This window comes from Heterocephalus glaber, unplaced genomic scaffold (genome assembly GCF_053883595.1).
Source record: "Heterocephalus glaber isolate CG9 unplaced genomic scaffold, H.glaber_assembly_v1.0 deba00001594, whole genome shotgun sequence".
Classification (NCBI taxonomy): domain Eukaryota; kingdom Metazoa; phylum Chordata; class Mammalia; order Rodentia; family Bathyergidae; genus Heterocephalus; species Heterocephalus glaber.
Window position 1 is genome coordinate 11,007,025 of NW_028258369.1, and position 23,419 is coordinate 11,030,443.

The window sequence follows — 23,419 nt, forward strand, 5'->3', positions numbered from 1 at the left end:
GTCTTCACTTTTCCAGTGGGCTTCAGTTTTCATCAGGGAGCCTGAGAGAGGCCCTCTCTCTGTTGTTCACTTCTGCAGCTTGGGACAATGGCCTTTATGGTCCCCTGTGCCTCTGTAGTGTGGATCCAAATAGCTGTAGAGCCAAGAGGCCTGGGGGGGCAGGGGCGGGGAGGCTGTTGTTGCAGGCGCCCACGAGGCCAAGCTGGAGGCTGGTGGGCGAGCCCAGGGGTCCTCACTGGCTGGGTTTCCTGGTCGAAAATCAGCTTTCCCATTTCTGCAAAAGAGACTATTGACAGTGATTGCATTGTATCTGTAGCTTGCTTATTGACATCTTAACCATATTAAGCCTTCTAGTCCACAAATGTGAGCTGTCCATTTATTTAGGTCTCCCTTAATTTCTCTCAAATATATTTTGCAATTTTTAGTATACAAGTCTTTCACTTGCTTGAATTTAAATTTACTCTTGGGTATTTTATTCTTCTAGGTGATCTTATAAATGAAACTTTTCTTAATTTTCTTTTCAGGGTTCATTTTTAAAAATACTTTTCACAAAAATCTTTTAACCATTTATCACATTTTAGTTCATAATTTGATATTTGATTTGTTAAAACATTCAATTTTTTTTGTCAGAGTTTTCCTGTTGTCTTAGTTTTCTCATTGCTGAAACAAAATACCCAACACTCAAAGTTAAAGGAGGAAAGGTTTATTTGGCTCACAGTTTGTAGGCAGGGTGGCATGGCAGAGGGGCATTGTAGAGGAGAAGTAGTCCATGGCAAAGGAGGGCAAGAAGAAGGAAGCCAGCAGTGAAGTAGCAAACAGCAAGTGACAACAGCAGCTCTCTTTCTGTCCCTCTTATATTCAATCCAGACTAACCCCCTTAGGGTGGGAGCACTCACACCCAGGATGGAGCACCCTTAATCCTAGCATTGCAATGTGAATCAATCCTAGCATCACATCCTTAATCCCAGTATCATACGCCTTAGATCCATCCACCTCCCAAAACCCACCTGTGACTGCAAGAGGCTTTTGGGGGACATCGAGATATAAGACATAACACTTATATTTTTTGTTCAATTTTTATTTTTTTATTAGTACATGTTTGCAGTGCATAATGATCACATTCCTTGGGAATTGTACATGTACATAATGCATCTCAGTTATTTGTTCATCACCTCCTCCCTCTCCCTTCATCTCTTGTTCCCTTCGTGTATTATTTTTATCCACTTTAATTCTTACGCCATTTTCTCTTGGTTTAGAGATAACAAAAATAACTTACTCTCAGCATTTTATCAATTCAGAAAACATGTTTATATGGTGACAGAACAAAGTTGCCCCTTAATGAAAATGCAGCAAGCTCTGAGGCTATTTTATCTATTAAAACTTAGAACTTCTTCGTGACTTATCATTAGTGTACATAGCCCATAGATATTTGTGATTTCTTTTGTTTTAATTTTTATTTGGAAGAATAACCAAACCTTCAAACTCATGGCATATTTCATGGGTTGGTTTGCCCTGGAAGTAGTCTGAGACCGAGTTTAGAATCCAGGAAGTTTATTCAAGAGTACCCTTGGGATTGACACTGTACAAGGGGAAAGGCTGAAGGACTGGGCAGAAGGAGAAGCAGAACTGCCCTGCAGGCCTGGTGACAGCTTTAGCTATACTGATGGGGAGGTGCAGAATTAGAATGGCTTTTCTGAGCTGCCCTGAGTTGAGATGTGATGGCCAGGATTTTACTCCTGCATCCACCCATCATTGGAGTATAATCTTGGGTGAGGTGCTTTCTGCAACTGAGGCAGTACCAAAAGGGACTGACAGGGAGTGATAACTAAAGAACTCCCAGCAGCTGGGAAAACACATTCTTCCTTGAAAGGAGGCCTTGGTAGTATACCTGTGTCCTCCACATTGTAATTATTTTATTTGAGGAAGATGTAAGTCATATATACCCCAAGACTAAGAAATATTTCTCCAATGCGAATAGACATGGAAATCATTTTTTTTCTATTGAGTTGATGAATCATTACCTGAAAGCTATGCATAACCTTGCCAGAGAGGACACATGGAGATATGTACCTTTCATGTCCTCCAGGAGAATTACTAGGAGAAAATGAACTGTTTCACCCTATTCTTTTTTTTTTTTTTTTACTGTTTTAAGACAATTTATTAGCATGAAGCCAATGAGAAAAGTCAGGACACCAGAAGGGTGGGGTAGAGTGAGCCTTGTGAATTATCAAAGACAAAGTAATAGCACAGTACTTAAATTTTATTTTAGTAGAAACTCATGTGCCTGATAACCTAGTGATAATAAGTTCAGTAGATCACATTTTTAGAAAGCACATAATACTAACATTCAAATAAGGCATGAATGAACTAGTGGCTGGAATTCTTTTAAAAACCTTGATCCATTTTGAAAGATTAACAATGAATTTTTAAAAAAGGAAAATATATGCCTCCTCCAGTGGTCTAATACATAAGGACCACTGGCTGGCACTTGTATTTTAAATGTCTGGAATAAAATGGGCCAAATTCTTAAAGGTCAATTAACAGCTTGTAGAAGTGCTTGATACATTTGTTTTAGCACCAAGTAAATTAAGAGTATCACATGGGTTTTTCCTCTACTTCTCAGATGGCCCCATTTTCCACCAGGCCACAACACATGAGCATTTGTTGCCCTACGAAGGAAACATGGTTTAGGATTTTAAATGGATGCTCAAAGGACACCAGCAGAGTTCTTTCCTCTTGACATATAGCAGTGAACACTAGCAGGTATCTTTCTTTGATCAGGAGTAATGATCTTTAGGGAACTCAGTTACTTTCCTGATGATTTTTAACCTATTATGCCTATTTTTATTGCTACACCTGCTTACTAATTATGGTTGTATTAATGTCAAGGGAGTATCCTCCTGGCATACGTATCTATATTTCCTTAATAACAAAGTATGCTTACTTTACATAGTGCCAACTCTTATTTTTTCTTTGTACTATAGTTTGTCAAGGCAAATTATACATTTGGATTAAAACGAAAGTGACAAGTCGATCCTGTATGTCTTAACCTAAGTAACATCTGAATACCTGACTTCATATTTTCCATTAAAAATTCATTCACTGTTGGTGCCAATCTTAAGAATTTTGTCATTTTTGACAAATTGTATCCCTCAGCACAAATGTATTTTCAAAAGAAAATAAGCTAAAAGTAATTTCTTATATGCTAATTGATATATTTTTATAGCAAATTGAAAATTCTGAGTAAACCAAAGTTATGTCTGATGACTAAATACAGCATATTTAGCTAGCTTACATGTTTATTAGTGTAAAGGCAACAGTGGATTTGCATCTTGCAATAGATCTATAAATTCAGGGGTTTTTTCTGTAATTTTATGTCAGGAAACTATAGATACAGTGTCTCACAAAACCATATTCCACAGGACTACAAGATGTCTTTTTTTTTTTAATCACTGCAAAAGTTCCAGGATATTTCCCCAAGTGAGATGTAATTTTTTTACTTTTCCAGAAAATGTGAAAATTTGATTTATCAAATACTGAACTGAACAAAAAGATTACTACCAATTGCTCTTTTAATTTTACTCTTTTTTGAGTTCAATCCCCGGTACCAAAAAATATTTTTTTTCTTTTTTCTTTTTTTTTTTAAGTTTCAGCATATCTGGTGTTTTTGTATTGCACACCTATAAAAGATAAATGGATAAAACATACTAGACAATTTCAAAAGATCGATTTTAGTATCTGATTCATTTGGCACATCCTTAATAATATCCAGAATAAAATCAGTAGAAATAAAACAATTTTCAAAGAATTCATACATGATTGAGTCTTAGAAAACAGAAGTTGCCAAAGGCACAGGAGTTTCTTCTGCTCATCTTACTTGTTACATGGTTTTTTCTCATGGAGTAACTGAGGCTTTCTGGTTTGTTTGTGGAACTTTTGTTTGTAGGAAAGCATATACATGCGGCCAGATCTTGTTGGTTTCTGTTCCAGACAATGTTTCCAATACTCCCCCTTTCTGGTAATATTCCAGGACTGGCTCTGTTTGGGGTTCATAGGCCTTGAGCCTCTTGAGCACTGTCTCAGGTTTATCGTCCTCACTCTGAATCAGAGGCTCTCCTGTCAGATCATCAATGCCCACAGTTTTGGGTTGGTTGAATTCGATGTTGTAGACTCTGCCACTGGCTGGATGAATCCAGCGGGCAGTGAGACGCTGTTTAATGACCTCAAAGGGCACATTCAGGTTAATCACTGTGTCTATCTGATAAGCTTTGTCCAGGGCTTCTGCCTGTGGAAGTGTCCTTGGAAAACCATCCAACAGCCAGCTTTCCTGGGTGAGATTTTTCAGCTCATGCAGGGCCAGCCGAGTCATGACATCATCTGGAATGAGCTTCCCTTGGTCAATGAAAGTCTTAGCTAATACACCAATTTCTGTGCCCGGCAGCATGTTCCGCCGCAGCAGTTTTCCGCTGGAGAGGTGCTTCAGCGCGAAGTGCTGCACGATGCGCGATGACACGGTGCCCTTGCCCGAGCCCGGCGCGCCCATGATCATGGCGCGCAGCAGCCACGCGGACGCCCCCATGCCGCCTCAGAGGCCTCCGCCTGGCCCGGTGGCTGGCAGCGCTGAGCAGGCGGCGGCCGCGGGCCCGGCTTTCCCGGAAGTCTGTTTCACCCTATTCTTGTAGAAGGCATTGGTAAAAGTACACCATATCTTATTTTCATTTGTCATGTCCTAAATCCAGAGTTTACAGTTGTTTTTTTAAATAGAATTAAAATTTCAAGCTACGATCATATTATTTTTAAAAAAACCTTTTGAAAACCATGTTATTAAAAAATTACTCTGGTTTTTGATCTCTGGACTAGGTGATTATTTTTCCTGGAAAGTCAGTGAGATTTAAGTGAAACTCATTGTTCCTTTTAAAATGGTTATTTTTCTAATCCCAGTAAATTGGAAATTCTTTGAGAAACAGACATTGGCTTCAATATTCAGTATTGTCTTCAATACTGGGAGTCTTCCTCCTGGTAATGAATATGGTTAGGCCTTGAGTTCAAAGATAACAGAATTTCTCTTGGTCTTTCCCTCTTGCCTTTCTTGAACACTCCTGAAGTTTGCTATGGCTTTTTTTTCTAAATTCTTTTATTGGTACATTTTAGGTATACAATACATTAACATTTATCATAGGGTGCTTGTACGTGTACATGATGTATCTTGGTTCTTATTTTTTCCCCATTACCTGTATGCCCTTTATCCCCTCCACCCTTCCCTGTTTACATAGATTTCATTTCCATTTCTTTTCTTTTCTCATAATTTTTCCTTTCCCTTCTTTCCTTTCCCCTTCCCCTCTCACTTATCCTACCCCTTTGGACATTTTCTACTTATTTCAACTTATCAATTATTCGTTTTAATCCTTATTTACACTTTCAGTTTCTCACACTAGAGAAACTATTCGGTATTTACACATGTGTGACCTATTTATTTCATTTAAGAATAAGGCCTCAATGTGCATCCATGTAGCTATAAATGTCTCTAGTTTCTCTTTATGGCTGAGTAATACTCCATTTTATATAAAAAAAAGACATTTTCTTTATCCAGTCTCCAATTGATGGGCAATTAGGTTGTTTCCAAGTTTCAGGTGTCACGGATTGTGCTGCTAAGAACATGGGTGCACATATATCACTGTGGTATGGTTCTTTTAATTCTTTGGGGAAGATACCCAGCAGGGAAATAGCTGGGTCAAATGGGACTTACAATCCTAGTTTTTTGAGTTATTTCCATATTGATTTCCACAGTGGTTGCACCAGTCTACACTCCCACCAGCAGTGGAGTAGGGTTCCTCTTTCACCACAGCCCCACCAGCATTTGTTATTGGTTGATTTCATGATGCCAGCCATTCTTTCTGGGGTGAGGTGGAATCTCAGTGTTGTTTTCTTCTGCATCTCTCAAATGACCAGTGATGTTGAACATTTTTTCATATGTTTATTTGCTATTTCTACTTCTTTGTCTGAGAAATGTCTGTTCGTTTCCGATGCCCATTTTTGGATTGGGTCTTTAAATTTGGGAGGTCTGATTTTTTTGAGTTCTTTATAGATTCTAGATAGTAGACCTTGAAGGACTGCTGGTGAAAATTTTTTCCCACATTGTGGGTAGTGTCTTCCCACTGTTGGTGGTTCCTCTTGCTGTGCAGAAGCTTTTTAATAAGAAGAAATCCCACTTGTTGATTGTTTGTGCTAGTTCATGGGCAACTGAGGTTTTGTTTTTAAGATCTTTTCCTACACCAATGCCTTCAAGAGTTCTTCCTAACCTCTGTTCCAGGTGGTTTAGTGTTTCTGTTTTAATATTTAGATCTTTAATCCATTTTGATTTTAGTTTAGTGCCTGGTGAGAGGTATAGGTCTAGTTTTTTGTTTGTTTGGTTGGGTTTTTTTGGTACCAGGGATCAAACTCAGGTCCTTGAGCTTTCGAGGCAGGCGGCGGAACCACTGAGCTAAATCCCCGGCCCTATAGGTCTAGTTTTAATCTTTGGCAAGTTGAAACCCAATTTTTACAGCATCATTTATTAAAGAGGCTATCTTTCCTTCAGTGAGGGTGTTTAGCTCCTTTGTCGAAGATGAGATGGCATAGTGTGTCTGGAGTTGTTTCTGCATCTTCTAATCTGTTCCACTGGTCCTCAGGTCTGTTTCTTTGCCACTATCATGCTGTTTTTATCATAGTAGATTTGTAGTATAGTTTTTTTTTGTTTTTGTTTTTGTTTTTGTACCAGGGATTGAACTCGGGTCCTTGTTGTAGTATAGTTTTAAGTTGGGGATTGTGATATCCCCTACCTTGTCTTTATTGCCTAGTATTGTTTTTGCTATTCTAGGTCTCTTCCTGCTCCAAATGAATTTTTTGGATTGTTTTCTCCGGGTCTGTGAAGTATGCTGTTGGGATTTCAATTGGGGTTGCATTGAATCTATATAGCAGTTTTGGAAGTATGGCCATTTTCACTATATTGATTCTTCCTACCCAGGAGCAAGGGATGTCTTTCCATTTGCTGATATTCTCTTCAATCTCTTTTTTCAGAGTGCGATAGTTTTCAGAGTAGAGGTCTTTGATTTCTTTTGTTAGGTTGATTCCTAGGTATTTCAATTTTTTGGATGCTATTGTGAAAGGAATTGATTGCCCCATTTCTCTCTCAGTGAGTCTGTTTTTTGTTGCCAGAAAAGCTATTGATTTTTGTGTGTTGACCTTGTATCCAGCTACTTTACTGAATTTGGTTAAGTCTAGAAGACTTTTGGTGGAGTTCTTAGGGTCTTCTATATAGAGTATCAAGGGGCTGGGGATTTAGCTCAGTGGTTCCAGTGCCAGCCTTGCAAGCGCAAGGTCTTGAGTTCAATCCCCAGTACCCCCCCCCCCCAAAAGGAGTATCATGTCATCTGTAAATAATGACAGTTTGACTTCTTCGTTTCCTGTCTTTATTCCGTTTATTTCTTTCTCTTGTTTAATTGCTGTGGCTAATGTTTCCAAAACTATATTGAACAGGAGTGGTGATAGTGAACATCCTTGTGTTATTCCTGATTTTAGTGTGAAGGATTTTTGTTTTTGACCCATTAGTATGATATTGGCTGTTGGTTTTTCATAGATGGCTTTTATTAGATTGAGGCAGAGTCCATCTAATCCAATTTTTTGGAGAGGTTTTATCATAAATGCATGTTGGATTTTGTCAAATGCTTTTTTGGCATCTATTGAAATGATCATATGGTTTTTGTCCTTGTTTCTACTAATATAGTATATTAGATTTATTGATTTGTGTATGTTGAACCATCCCTGAATCCCTGGGATAATCCCACTTGGTCAGGGTATATGATCTTCTTGATGATCTTCTGCATTCTATTTGCCAGTATCTTACTAAGGATTTTTGCATCTATGTTCATTAGTGAGATTGGCCTATAGTTCTCTTTTTCAGCTGGATCTTTTTCTGCTTTGGGGATCAAGGTGATGCTTGCTTCCAGGAATGAATTTGGGAGTATTTCTTCCCTTTGAATTTCACTGAAGAGTTTAAACAGTGGTGGCAGTAGTTCCTCTCTAAATGTCTTGGAGAATTCAGCAGTGAAGCCATCAGGACCCGGACTTTTCTTACTTGCTAAGTTTTTAATTATATTTTCAGTTTCATTGGTTGATATTGGGTTGTTTAGAATTTTTAGGTCATCTTTGTTCAACTTTGGTAATTCACACATATCTAGGAATCTGTCCATTTCTTCTGTGTTTTCCATCTTATTGGCATATAGGTTCTGGAAGGTAGGTATTGGTGATCCTCTGGATTTCTGCTAGGTCCATTGGAATTTCACCCTTTTCATTCCTAATTGCATGGATTTGGGCCTTTTCTTTCCTTTTTCTGACAAGGTTGGCTAAGGGTTTGTCAAATTTGTTGATTGTTTCGAAGAAATAACTCTTTGCTTCATTGATTTTTTGTATTGTTCTCTTAGTCTCCATTGCATTGATTGCTGCTCTAATCTTTATAATTTCCTCCCTTGTATGAGCTTTAGGTTTGTCCTGCCCTTCTTTTTCTAGAAGCTTGAGGTTCAGCATCAAGTTGTTTAATTGGGCTTGCTCTGCTTTCCTACTATGAGTATTCACTGCTATGAATTTCCCTTGTAAGACTGCTTTCATTGTGTCCCATAAATTCCGATATGTTGTATTGTCATTTAATTGTAGGAACTGTCTGATTTCTTCTTTAATTTTCTCTGTGACCCATTGGTTATTCAGAAGTGTGTTGTGCAGTTTCCATGTGTTTATGAAATTCTTGTGGTCTCTTTTGCTATTGATCTCCAATTTCATCGCACTATGGTCTGACAATATACAGAGGATAAGTTCAATTCCTTTGCACTTATTTTAAACATGTTCTATGAGCGAGTATGTAATCTATTTTAGAGAACGACCAATGTGCAGCTGAAAAGAATGTGTATTCTGTTTTTGTGGAGTGGAACACTCTGTAAACAAATGTTAAGTTCATTTGTTAAAGAGTTTGATTGAGTTCTAGTATTTCGTTGTTTATTGTTTGTCTAGTTGATCTGTTTGTGAAAGTGGGGTATTAAGGTCCCCCACTACTATTGTATTAGTGCTTATATGATTTTTCATGTCCATTAATATTTGTTTTATATAGTTGGGTGCCTTAGTATTTGGTGCATGTATATTAATGATTGTCATCTCTTTCTCTTGGATTGTTCCCTTTATAAGGATGTAGTGTCCTTCTTCGTGTCTCTTAATTAGTGTTGGTTTGAAATCCTCTTGATCTGCAAAGAGGATAGCTAGTCCTGCTTTTTTTTGGGTTCCTGTCACATGGAGTATTCTTTTCTACCCTCTAACTTTCAGTCTGAGTTTCTTTTTGAATTAAGTGTGTTTCTTGTATGCAACATATTGTTGAATCTTGCTTCCTGACCCATTCAAGCAGTCTATTTCTTTCGATTGTTGAATTGAGTCCATTAACATTGATGATTGTAATTGATATTTATTCACTTATGCTTGTCATGACTTTTTCTTTTTTTTGGATTCTCCCCCTTTTCATTTAATTTCTTGTCATGCCTGATGCATTCATTCTGCTGGGCTTCCTGGGGTTGTGATCCTCATCTTTTTCTAGGATATTGTTTAAAATTTTTTGGAGTGCTGGTTTGGTGTTCATGAAGTTCCTAAGGTGCTCTTTGTCATGAAAGTATCTTCTGCATCAATTTTGAAAGATAGTTTTTTGCAGGATACATCAATCTGGGTTGAGGGTTGTTTTCCTTTATGGCTTGAAACATCGCTCCATGGTCTTCTTGCCTTGAGGGTTTTTGTTGAGAAGTCTGCTGTGATTCTGATGGGCTTTCCTTTGTATGTGATTTGTTTCTTTATTCTAACTGCTTGCAGAGTTTTGTTCTTCTGTTCAATTTCTCGTATCTTAACTATTATATGCTTACGTGTAGATTTTTTGATCATGGCTAGTTGGAGTCCTATGTGCCTCACTTATCTGTATGTCAAGTTGTTTCCCCCTATTTGGGAAGTTTTCTGCCATCACTTCTGTGAACAGTTTTTTTATGTCATCTGCACTCTCTCCTGTTTCTTCATTGACTCCAATCAGTCTTATGTTATTCTTCTTTGCATTACCTAGCAGCTGCTGGATTGATTTCTCATGGTCCCTTACTATTTTCAAGAAAGTTTTCTTTTCCTCATCACTAATTGCAGTCCTATCTTCTATATCTGAAATTCTATCCTCGCATTGGCTCATTCTGCTGCATAAACTTTCAGTGGAATTTTTAATCTCCTGGAAATCTGTTTGCATCTGTTTTATGGATTCCATTTGTTTCCTATGTTGGGATTCCATCATGTTCCTCAGCTCCTCTGTTTTTTTATCTGTGTCCTCTCTAGATTTATTAATCATGTCTTCCACTATGGGCACAATCTCTGCTGTTATGTGAGAAATTATTTCTGATTTCATTTTTTCCAGATCCTCTTTTGTTGCCAAATCAGGGAGTCCAGGTGGTTGAGTATCAGAGTGTTCCATCTCGTTTTCCTTTGGGGTTTCCTTAGGTGATCTGAAAGTCTCATTTTGAGACCTATTTATGTGTCTTCTCATTTCAACAGATGCAGCCTGCTATGCCTTTGTTGAGATGACTTTTTGCTCACCCATTGGTCTTGAATTCTCAGCAAGCCACCGGGCAGCCTTTACTCTGCTGCTCACCAATAAACCAATTCCTGGGTTCAGTGTGGTGGCCTTCTGGATCCCTGAGCTGACCTATTGTCAGTGCGGGCCTCTTACTGGGGCCTGAGCACACCTGGGATGGTATCTAGGCATGCCTCTTGCTGGGGCCCCTATGTAGCTATTGTCTGGGAGGGTCTTTGGTTGGGGGCTGTGCACCCCAGTTTCTATTGTCTGCACAGGCTTTGGCTAGGGTCTCTTTGCACTTATCAATGGTATCTGGGCGAGCCCCTGGGTATTGCTTTTGTGCCTGTACAGCTCTTCTCCAGGCTGGTCCCTGGCTGTGGCCAGTGGTATGGTGAGCCTCTGCCTGAAGCCTGTGTGCCCTTGCAGCCCCTTTCTGGGTCGGCCTTTGGCTTGGGCGGGTGTGCCCGAGCCTGTGGGTTCGGGGCAGGGCCCCGGCTGGGATCCACCCACAGCCACACTGGTCGGGGCCACACAGCTGCTCCCTGCGTGGGATTTGCCCACACTCACTGATGGAATGGTGGGCCTCTGGCAGGAGCCCGAGTGCCTGTTCATCTCCTCTCTGGGCAGACTCCTGGCCTGGGGGTGTGTGTATTAAACTATTTTTGAAAGTTGTATATAGTTACCTTTGTGCTACTAATAGCACAAATACTAATAATAGCACTTAATACTAATGTATTAAGATCAAACAGCAGGTCTAAAAATGACATAATTTTAGAATAGTGATGGGTATAAAAATTATTTTGAAATTTCTGTAGGAATTATAATATGATATGAACAATTAGAGATACAGTTTAGGTCTTCCTAATACTACTGGAGTATGTTGCCTATATTCCTAATTGAAGGAAGTAATCATCATTTGCTTGAAAGCAAAAAGATGAAAGTTTTTTTTCATTCAGGTTCACAGACTTCCAAGAATTAATGGGTTACAGGTTTAGAACTCCTATTTGAGTCTACAACTATTATACATAGCTAATATTTATTGGATATCCATTATGTTTAACCCACTTAACAGAAATGGCCATATTTAAGCCCCTACTGCTTGAGGAGGTTGAAATTATTATTGTTCCTATTCTAAAGGTGAGAGAATTAAAGTTTAGGTAAGTACAATTTCTAGGATCATCCATCTAAGTTAAAGTAGAGCTAGGATTCAGTCCTTGGCCCTCTGAATTCTTCACATTCCCTGCTTGAGATGAGACTGTGTTTCTATTTCAGTACTAATAAGGTATTTCTTATTCACTTAACTTCATAGATGTAAAAAAACAAAACACCTCCCAGTTCTGCTGAAAGGGTAATGAAATTGGTGTACCCTCAGGCTCTACTGGTGGGAGTATAAATTAAATTGCTTCATCCTTTTTGATAACTTGGCCACAGGAACCTTAAACTTACTCTAGGCACTTCACTCCTGGGAAACTTTAGGAAAAAACTACCATACAAAGATGCCATAGGCAAAGATATTCATTTTAGTGATACTTATAGTAAGGAAAATTACAAATCAAACTGAAAATATAGCAGTGGGAGAATGGTTGCATGTGTATTTACTAGATAATGTATCAGGAAGGCATTAAAAGTTACAGTATTTAAGACTATATTATTAAACTTTGGTAATGAGTCCTTATGAAAAACATCTATTTAACCTAGTGAAGATATAGATCGGTGTGTTCATGGTGGTGATATTTGTAGATTCTAGTATTTCTAGAAAAGTCCCAATTGCAGATTGGGAACTAAAAACTTTATAGACAGATTCCTTTGTTTCCATCCCCAAACAGTGTCAGAGATCAGTGGCTTTTACTCTGGTCTCTGACCTTACTATATCAGAATCATCAATTGGGAAATATTTGGAGAGGTTTTAGAATAAGAGTGTAAATATTAATATGGCTGAAATTCTTCTAATTCTGCTTTATGCAGGAAACTAAACTGCCTTTGTTATATTTGTTTAAATGAGTTGGATTCTTGAGAGGTTTCCATTTTAAAAAGTAACAATTAAAAATAGCAATTCACTATTGAACATGTGTTATGCTAATCATTGTTTTTCTTCTTAATTTTTGGTCTCCCACCAGTGAATGTGTTCTATCACTGGAAGATGTTTGGCCCTATTCTTCCTCTTTGCAAGAACAAAAGTACTTGCATTCAAAAGCCTGAACTTTCCTTTGCAAGTTTATGAATTGCTTTTTACAATGTAGTCATTAGTCCCAATTTCCGTCAAATTTTGTAAACTTTTATCTTCTGAAAGATTTTCTCCAAGGAAGTGTTTTTACCTTTTTCAAGACTCCAGATTCCTGCTGTCTCTTCAGTCCTATTTATTAAGCTCACTCAGCTGGTTTCAGAGTTCATGCATTTCCTTTCTTTCTCCTCATTTTTCTTTAACTCTAGCTAAACATTTGCTCCAAGAATCAGCTCTTCTCCGAACTTCAAAGGAGACTTCATCAACCTCTGCTGCAATTGCTCTGCCTTCTTAAACAAGAACCTGTCACAAGACAGATCATGTATTTGTCAAAAATCCAATTTTTCATACCTCTTTATTGAGGGTTTGAGTAGAACTAGTTTACATTTGTATGATTTACTTTAGAAGAGTAGCTTTACTAAAAGAATAATATAGACAAGATTTCAGCAAAAATGTTTGTTTTGGAAACAATTTTAAGACATAACAGTTCTATACAAATAGATTAGATTCTTTTGCCTTTAATTTACTTACCATTTTAGAGGTTCTGGATTATTTAGCTGTAATGTTTATAAATACTTTTGTTATACTTATGGTTTTTAAAGAAACTAAGAACAAAAGAACTGTGGAGGGGGGATATGTGTGTGTTATATTAACCTTTTTGTTTATCATTTCTGGTTTTTTCATTTGTCCTATGGACTTGGGTTACCTTTGGTGCCATTTCCTTATTCTAGTAAATCTTTGCTCCAACCTATACAGTTTATTTTTGCTCTTATTATCAAATAGATTATATTCCTATGTGTTATAAGCCCCAAAATATGATTATATATATATCATTTTCTGTATTTTCTTCTTAAAAAATCAGGAGAAAAAAAGGAAAGGTAATTTGCAGTCATACTTTTATAATTACATAACTATCTTTCTTGATGATCTTTTTTTATCATATGGATTAAAATTACTGTTTCATGTCACTTTGACCCTGAAGAACTTATGTTAGCATTTTTGTGAGATAGGTTTGCTAGTATAGCATTATCTCAGTTTTGTTTTTCTATAAATGTCTTTTATTTAAACCTTTGTTTTTGAAAGATAGTTTTGGTGGGTGTATGATTATTGGTTGATTTTTTTTTCCAGTGCATTGACTGTGTCATTCCACGGCCTTCATTATTTTTGATGAAAAGTCAGATGATAACCTTATTGTTCCCTTGTACATGACATTTTATCTGTCTTTATCTTTTTTTCTCTCTCTCAGAATATTGACTGATATGTCTGAGTGTGGACCTCTTTGAGGTCTCTTACTTGAGAGGCATTTAGCTTTTTGGATATATAGAGTTAATTTTTTTTGTTAAATTTGGGAAGTTTTCAGCTATTTTTTCTTTGAGCATTTTTCTGCTCTTTTTTCTTTCTAGGACTCGTATTATATTTCATGTATATTACTGCATTTAATGGTGTCCTACATTTCTTAAAGTCTTTTATTTTTCTTTTTACTGTTCTTCAGATTGCATAATCTATATTTATCTGCTTTCAAGCTTGCAGCTTCTTCTGTCACTCAAAAATCTTCTATTGAGCTCCCTTAGTGAAGTTTTCATATTTATATTTGTCATTTACTGAATTTTCATTTGATTCTTTATTTTTGTAGGTTCCTTTTATTGATATTCTGTGAGACACTGTCATGCCTTCCTTTAATTCTTTATTCTTTGAACTTTTTTGTGTGTATGTATGATACTATGGATTGAACCCAAGTCCTTCACACTGAGCTACATCTCCAGACTTTTTTGAGACAGGGTCTCACTAAGTCACTAAGTTGCCCACAGCTAGGCTCAAACTTTCAATCCTCCTACCTCAGCCTCTCAAAGTGTGGGTGGGGATTACAGGTGCAGCACCATGCTCAGCTAGAACATTTTTGTAATAGCTGGTTTTGAGTCTTTGTCTGCTAAGTTCAATACCTGGGTCTTTCGAAAGCAGTTATAAGGCTGGGGATTTAGCTCAGTGGTTCCGGCACCTGCCTTACAAGCACAAGGTCCCGAGTTCAATCCCCGATACCAAAAAAAGAAAAAACCAAAAGCAGTTATAGTTGCCTACTGTTTTTCCTGTATATGGATCATTCTGTTGTATTTCTTTGGATGCTTTGTATTTTTTGCTGAAAACTTGATATTTTAGGTAGTGTATTACTGCTGCTCTGGATATTGGTCTCCCTCCCTCCATACCTTTTGCTTTTGGGGCACGTTATGTTTGTTGTTTGTTTTGCGACTTGGTTTATTAGTTCAGTAAACTGTGTATCTCTGCAGTGTACAGTCTCTGATGTGATTTCTTAATGGACATTGGCTATATGCACAGTTACTCTATCATCCCTATCGAGGGATGATGCTGGTTACATTTGGACTTTCTTTGATGGTCTCTTTCCCTGATCTTCTTGTTAAATTTTTTATTAATTTTCCTATCTTGGTATTACATCCAGTTATTAGTCTCTCGTTAGCTGATTGATCTACCATTTTTTATTTTTTGTACTGGGGATCGAACTCAGGACCTTGCGCTTGCAAGGCAGGTGCGGTGCCACTGAGGTAAATCCCTGGCCCTGATCTACCTTTTTTTTTGGTACCGGGGATCAAACTCGGGCCCTTGTGCTTGCGCAGCAGGCGGCGAAAACACTGAGCTAAATCCCCGGCCCTGATCTACCATTTTTGATGATGCCCTGAGACGTAAGTTTTTCTACAGTCTGATATAACTATAGTTGGGCCTCTTTGCAAGAGTAGTCTTTAAATCTAGTCCTTGAGATTTCTTCTAACCTCTGGAAGGCTCCTTTAACCCGACTTTTTCTCTACCTCTCTATAAAACTTAGAGACGATCCACCTTTTATTCATTGTTATCACAAAGCTACCTCTAACTGCTTGCCACTAGAATCTCCATGGGTTTTCAATGCCCACAGGCTTGACCTTCCTTGCGCTATCTTCCACATAAAAACAGTTGCCATACTGAGAGCTGCAGAACTGTCTCTTCTTACAGCCTGCCTCTCCCCCAGGCACCATTGCTCTGGGGGCTGTCAGTAGAGACAGTGGCTTTTCTTGGGGTGACATTCTGTTTTATGAGTCTTCTTATGCAGGTTCTTGATATACATACAGCCTTTACCCTATGAATTAGATGGGGCAAGAGTTGGGCAATAGCCCAAGGCTGTTAGCCTTGCTTTGGCTAATTAGAGCTTCTTTTTCTAAGTGGGAGGGGATGTGGCTAGGTGGAAAAAGGGAGTGCTAGTTCTTTTTTTTTTTTTTTGAGTACTAGTTCTCTTGACCACACTTTCCTGGGCTAGAGCTTTTACACCAGGCTGTGGGGATGGGAGTGTTGGTGGCATGGTCTATACCAGGAGAGTCATCACCATAGATTGGGAATGAGGGAGCCTCATCATATTTGCCACACCCACTTGAACATCTATCACTAGGTGTTAGGCCTGGGGGAGGAACAGATTATAGCTCAAATGCTATAGAATCTCACTGTTCTTACCAAGATTTAGTAAATTTTATTGAATACATTGTTTTCCATTTGCTGTATACACTTAGGACAATTTAAGGGGATTTTTAACTGTTTTTTCTTTAACAAGAATTTTCACCAGTTATAGTTATTTTTCTGGGCACAGGATTTTAGCCCCTCACACCTCCAATACATCTGTAACTTTTTTTTCACTCATTAGTATTAGTGGTATATTTTAGTTATACAATATGCTGACATTCATTATTGGAGATTTGTACCTTTACATAATCCTGGTTCTTATTTTTTCCCCATTCCCCTGCCCTCCTTTCAACCCCTCCACCCCTCCTTATTTACAAAGACTTTTCCATTTTTTCCTTTGTTTTCTTTCTTCCTATTTCACATTATCTATTATACATTTTTATTCTTATTTACACTTCCAGTTTCTCACACCAGAGAAACTATTTGGTATTTACACATGTGTGTCCTATTTATTTCACCTAAGAGTATGGCCTCGATGTGCATCCATTTATCTATAAATGTCTCTAGTTTCTCATTTTTGTTTTTGGTACTGAGGATCGAACTCAGAACCTTGCACTTCCGAGGCAGGCGCCAGAACCACTGAGCTAAATCCCCAGGCCCTAGTTTCTCATTCTTTATGGCTGAGTAGTACTCCATTTTATAAAAAAAAACCAAAACACCACATTTTCTTTATCCAGTCTCCAGATGATGGGCAAATGGGCTGTTTCCAAGCTTTAGCTGTTACAACCTGTGCCATTATGAACATGGGTGCGCATGTATCGCTGTGATATGATTCTTTTAATTCTTTTTGGAAGATACCCAACAGAGGAATAGCTGGATCAAATAGGACCACTAATCCTAGTTTTTTGAGGTATCTGCATATTGATTTCCACAGTGGTTGCACCAGTCTATACTTGTACGAACAGTAGAGAAGGGTTCCTTTCTCCTCACAACCCCGCTAGCATTTGTTATTGATTGATTTCTTGATAGTAGCCATTCTTTCTGGGGTGATGTGGAATCTCAGCATTGTTTTCATTTGCATCTCTCAAATGACCAGTGATGTTGAACATTTTTTCATATGTTTATTTGCTATTTCTATTTCTTTGAGAAATGCCTGTTCATTTTAGATACCCATTTTTTGGTTGGGTCTTTAAATTTGGGAGGTCTGAGATATATATATATATACACACATACATATATATATTATATTATATATATATATGTTATTGTCATCTCTTCCTCTTGGATTTTTCCCTTTACAAAGATGTAGTGTCCTTCTTTGTCTCTCTTAGCATTGGTTTGAAATTCATTTGATCAGCAAAGAGGATAGCTACTCCTGCTTTTTTTCAGGTTCCTGTCGCATGGAGTATTATTTTCCACCTTTAAACTTTCAGTCTGAGTTTCATTTTGAATTAAGTGTGTTTCTTGTATGCAGCATATTGTTGGATCTTGCTTCTTGACCCATTCTGCCAGTCTATTTCTTTTGATTGGTGAATTGAGACCATTAGCATTGATGGCTATAACTGATATGTATTGACTTATCTTTATCATGACCTTCTCTTTATGTTGGATCTTCCCACTTTGTGTTTAATTTCTTGTCTTGCCCGATGGATTCATTCTGCTGTGCTTCCTGGGGTTGTGATCCTCATTGTTTTTTCCTAGGATATTGTTTAAAAATTTTTGGAGTGCTGGTTTGGTATTCATGAAGTTCCTAACATGCTCTTTGTCATGAAAGTATCTTATTTCTCTATCAATTTTGAAAGATAGTTTTGCAGGATACATTAATCTGGGTTGGAGGCTGTTTTCCTTTAGGGCTTGAAACACTTCATTCTGTGCTATTCTTGCCTTGATGGTTTGTGTGGAGAAGTCTGCTGTGATTCTGATGGAGTTTCCTTTGTATGTGATTTGTTTCTTTTCTCTTAACTGCTTGTAGGATTTTGTTCTTCTGTTGGGTTTCTGGAATCTTAGCTATTATATGCCTATGTGTAGATTTTTTTTGATCAAGGCTAGTTGGAGTCCTATATGCCTTACTTATCTCTATATCAAGTTGTTTTCCCCTGCTTGGGAAGTTTTTTTGCCATTACTTCTGTGAACAGATTTTTTTTATGTCATTTGCACTCTCTCCTGTTTCTTCATTGACTCTGATCAGTCTTATGTTATTCTTCTTTGCATCATCTAGCAGCTGCTGGATGGATTTCGCATGGTCACTTACTATTTTTAAGAAATTTTTCTTTTCCTGTCTTCTATATCTGTCTTCTATAATTGCAATCCTGTCTTCTATATCTGATATTGTGTGCTCACATTGGCTCATTCTGCTGGGTAAACTTTCAATGGAGTTTTTAATCTCCTGGATATCTGTTTGCATCTGTTTTATGGATTCCATTTGTTTTCTATGCTGGGACCCCATCATGTTCCTCAGCTCCTCTATTTTTTTTTAATCTATGTTTGCTCTAGAGTTATTAATCATGTCTTACACTATGGGCACAATCTCTCTGCTGTTATCTGAGAAATTATTTCTGATTTTATTTTTTCCAGATCCTCTTTTGTTGCCAGTTCAGGGAGTCCAGGTTGTTGAGTATCAGACTGTTCCATCTTGTTGCCCGTTGGGGTTGCCTTAGGTGATTTAGGAGTCTGGTTTTGAGACTTGTTTATGTGTCTTCTCATTTTAACACATGGAGCCTGTTTTGTCTTTGTTGAGGTGACTTTGTTCTCCCAGTGGGCTTCAATTCTCAGCAAGCCTCAGAGAGGCTTTCTCTCTGCTACTCACCACTGCACCAATTGCTGGGTTCAGAATGGTGGCCTTTTGTATCCCTGTACTGCCATGTTGTCTGGGCATGCCTCTGGCTGGGGCCTGCCCACCTGCATAGCTATTGTCTGGGAGGCCTTTGGCTGAGGGGTATGAATACGAGTCACTGGTGTCTGAGCCAGCTTCTGGCTGGGATCTATGTGTACTTAACAAAGATATCTGGGCGGGCCTCTGGCTGTTGCTTGTTTGCCTGCACAGCTCTTTTCCAGGTGGGCCTTTGGCTGGGGCCTGGGAGCCCAAATTGCTGGTGTCTGGGCAGGGCACTCCAGCTCTAACTTTTTTGAAAATAAGCTGTATTTCTTCAACTATGATTTACCTTCTAGACCTCAGTGATCAACACAGTCCTTTCCTCCCTCTTCCTTCTCAGTCTGAAATAGGAAGGTTGTTTTGTTTTTACTGTAGATTCAACCAGTTTCAGGTAGAAGAAAAATTTATTTTAACCTCAGAATATATGAATGGCATTTAATTTACTTCAGCAGCTTGGCTTGCTTTATTTATTTATTTAGTGTAGAAGCAGAAACCTACCAAAACCTTAGTTTTCTGGCCAATTTCAGTCTCTGATAAATTGACAGTATTACAGGGAGGGAGTCTTTGTTCCTCTAATGCAGGCAATTCCTACTGATTTAAATGAGTAAAGGAAGGGCATTACCTTCCCCAGGTATTGCCCACATACTTGACATTTTGCTCCTGTCTATCTATAGCACTTGCATTTGTGTTTTGAGAGGTTTGGTTTAATAACCTGTTACAATTTGGATCTAGAATGTCCCCCACAAGCCTTGTGCTCAGAGATAGGAGTTTAGAGGGCAGTTGAATAATGGTGGGCACAGTGCTCCTCAGTGAATTAACCCACTGATGAATCCATAACTAAATGTACTGTTAGGAGGTAGACTTGGTCAGAAGAGTTAGACCCCTGGGTGTATGACCTGGAAGCATGTATCTCCCTCCCTGCCTCTTCCTTTCACACTCTGCTTTCTGGTCATCATCATGTGGGCACCCTTCCACCTTGCCATTTCTGCCATGGAGCCAGCTGACCAGGGACTGTAACCATGAGCCAAAGTAACCTTTCCTCCTCTAAGTTGTGTCTGATATTTTGTCTTTGCAATAATAAAATAACTAAGATGAAGCTAATAGCTGGTTCCCACAGGGATGGTCTGTAGCTGCTGTTGTCTAACAATTTAAGTATTGTAAGAAGACTCTGTCTGCAGGGATAATGGGATATCAGGAAGCTTAGTCAAGACAAAGCTGAACTGTTACCTATCTATGTGGCCTATGCATGAAGAATAGTTTTTTCCTTTTTAAATGGTTGGAAAATATGAAAAGAAGTTTATTTCAGTACATGTAAAAATATGAAATTTGAATTAGTGTCCATACAGTTTTATCAACATATAACCACACTCTCATGTTTTGTGTGTTGTCTGTCTGCTTTCATGTTATAACAGCCAAGTAGAATAGCTGGAAAGACATGGTGAGGTCAGCAAAACCAAAAGATTGACCATCCAGCCCTTACAAAATAAGTTAATTGATCTGGTATAGAATATGTTTTAGTGGAGCTGCACTGATAATTGCTTTTTTTTTTTTTTCGGTACCAGGGATCAAACTCAGGACCTTGTGCTTGTGAGGCAGGCGTGGTGCCACTAAGCTAAATCCCTAGCCCTGATATTTGCATTTTAAAAGATATTTTAGAGTTGAAAATAGGGCACTTCAATGCTATTGCTGCTCAACAAGATGTGTGTGCGTGCGTGTGAGAGAGTGAGTGAGTGAGTTTCAGGACAATTATTTATATTTTAAGTTAAGATGGGAATAAGAATGCTGCCTATCTCTGTGTAAATAGATCTTATTAAAAAGGAAAACTTAAAATGTATTTTATGTACTCTACGTATTTGAAACTAGCTCCCCCATGTTGTAAGTTTTCCCAAGTCTTCTGTTTGATCTGAGATGGTAGCATTCTGACAATTGCCTCTGTAATTAATGAATTTCTTTTAGAAGAAGATTTATCCCTTATTTGATGTCTCATTATTGGAGAAAGTATATTTTCCAAGGTTATGTCTGCATCATGTCACATTACCTAGATGCTCTCATTAGTTTAAAAAGTGTAAGAAGTCAGATGAATTATTTCTAGCATCATATCAATTCTTTAAAATTAAATGGAGATATGGGAATTTAGAAGTCTGACATTTTAAGCTAGTTGCTTTTTATGACAATATAGAGAAAGATTGACTGTGATAGAGGAATGTCATGTAGAAAATGCATTTTTAGCCTCCAAATGTGCAGAAAATTGAGTGTTGATTTAATACTTTTTAAAGGTAAATATTTATGCTCTTTGATGGAGTGCAATTTATAATCAATCTATAATTATTCCATAAGAAGATACTGTTCTACTTGAGTATTAATTAAGGGTACAAAAAATCATTCTTTTCAAAAGACCTCTGAGACTAATCATATTTATTAATATTTGCTTCCTATAAAGTTTATAATAGTTTTTCTATATTAAATTATCAATGCTGATAATGCTGAAAGAAAAACAGTATGGCTCATTATAATTCTTAGTTATCAATGGTTTCAAGTTCATTCTGGTTTGGGGGTAATGTAATGAATCAATATGATTTCTAGGACTTAAAACCCTAACATATCTGCCAATGAAGTTCAGTTCATTTGAAACCAGATTTTTTTTCATATATTGTGATAGAGCTTTTGAGACTGAGTGGTCTTTTGTTCTGTGCCTAATAAAGTCCGAGTGATGTTGTACAAGTTATTGTTCATACCCAGGTGTCTTCTCCTTCCCTGTCCCACCAGGTCCCACTTGCCCAAAGCCACAGCTATGCTTCCACATCAGTAACTTTCTGCAACCTTTTCTGTTTCTTTTTTCAGGCATCTAGTGGGAATTATTACTTCATCCCCTACATTGTGCTGCCATGTGGTACTTATCTTTACTATGAGAATGATGCCCAGAATCAAGCTTCAGTGCACATGCAGCCCAACTGGGAGGCCATCCTGCGCCCACTGTGCATGCCTCTGGTGGACAGGTTCATTAGCCTCCTCAAGGACATCCATGTGACTTCATGGTAATTCCTAACAGCCACCAACAACCCTGGGAGTCTTGTCAAAATTTCCCTTCATTTTCAGGGAGGCAGTACACCTTGAAATTATGTTAGATTTACATCAGAGGTGGGATGGAATGCTCACTTGGAGGTGGGTAGGTTTGAATGTAGGTCCTAGATTAGGTGATTCCTGGCTCTATAGCCTTGACAAAGTCAGTTCCCTTCCTTAAGCCTCAGTACTTGATAAATTGTACCTTCAGTGTCCTTATAAAAGTTAAAGACAGGGCTGGGGATCTAGCTCAGTGGTTCCGCTGCCTCCCTCGCAAGCGCAAGGACTGGAGTTTGATCCCAAGTTCCAAAAAAAAAAGAGTTAAAGGCAGAAAAACTATTCTTCTTAACCCAAAGGACCAGTTGTTTTGTTTCCACCCAAATTTAAAGGATTTATTCCTGTAAGTTGTGTCACAGGAGGAGGATTGTCCTTCCAATACAAATGAAAATCCAAAGCACTGACAGAACTGACTTGTAATGAAATGTCAAGAACTACATGTCACACTTTGGCTCAAATCATGGTACCCTGAACTGTGAAGAGTTACTACTGAAGTATTGACATGAAGTTCATACTTTTATAAGTCTGCTCTTCTTTTCTATTTTGTCACTTCTCTGGATGGAGACTGTCTTATATAGACTTCAGTGGAAAAGATTGGAAACCTAGATATGTGTGACCACATGCTAACGCAGAAAGCAAATGGAGTATTTGTGGCGTAATCCTGGCAAACCTCATTCAATCATACCTTGCTAACTATTGTCTTATTGCAAAACAAACATTTTAGTGAATTTAGGGAGAAAATTTTTTAATATCTTATTTTTGCATCTGACAAGGAGGTAGACTAGCTTTGAATTTGCCAAATGAGTTGCATCTTTGCAAGAAATGGGTTCAGGTTTGTTCCTCATTCAGCATATCTGTATATTAGGAGGAAAAGACCTTTTTTTTTTTTTTTTTTTTTGGTACCAGGGATCGAACTCGGGTCCTTGCACTGGCAGCGAAACCACTGAGCTAAATCCCCGGCCCTGGAAAAGACCTTTTTGATGTGGTTTAATTTTCAAGGGTTTGAAATGTCTGTTGCTGGATTCTATCTGATAATTGGCAAATGTCTGGCAATGGTTAGTGAGAGAGTAAGTGGTGCTTGTGGTTGAAAACATCTATAGCAGAGATGGCAGGTAATTTTTTAGGTCAAGTAATAACTTTGATAGATTTATAAAGTCTGTTT

The 23,419-nt window shown here is 38.1% G+C and overlaps 1 protein-coding gene and 1 pseudogene across 1 annotated transcript in view; one reads left to right on the forward strand and one right to left on the reverse strand.

Annotated features, from left to right (window-relative positions):
• Map3k15 (mitogen-activated protein kinase kinase kinase 15) overlaps positions 1-23,419 on the forward strand; it is a 144,489-nt gene that overhangs the window by 49,642 nt on the left and 71,428 nt on the right. The window contains exon 4 of the mRNA XM_087193665.1: positions 21,982-22,175. Coding sequence (XP_087049791.1) covers positions 21,982-22,175 — 194 coding nt within the window. The remainder of the gene's footprint in view (positions 1-21,981; positions 22,176-23,419) is intronic.
• On the reverse strand, positions 3,738-4,579 carry LOC101716356 (GTP:AMP phosphotransferase AK3, mitochondrial pseudogene; annotated as a pseudogene).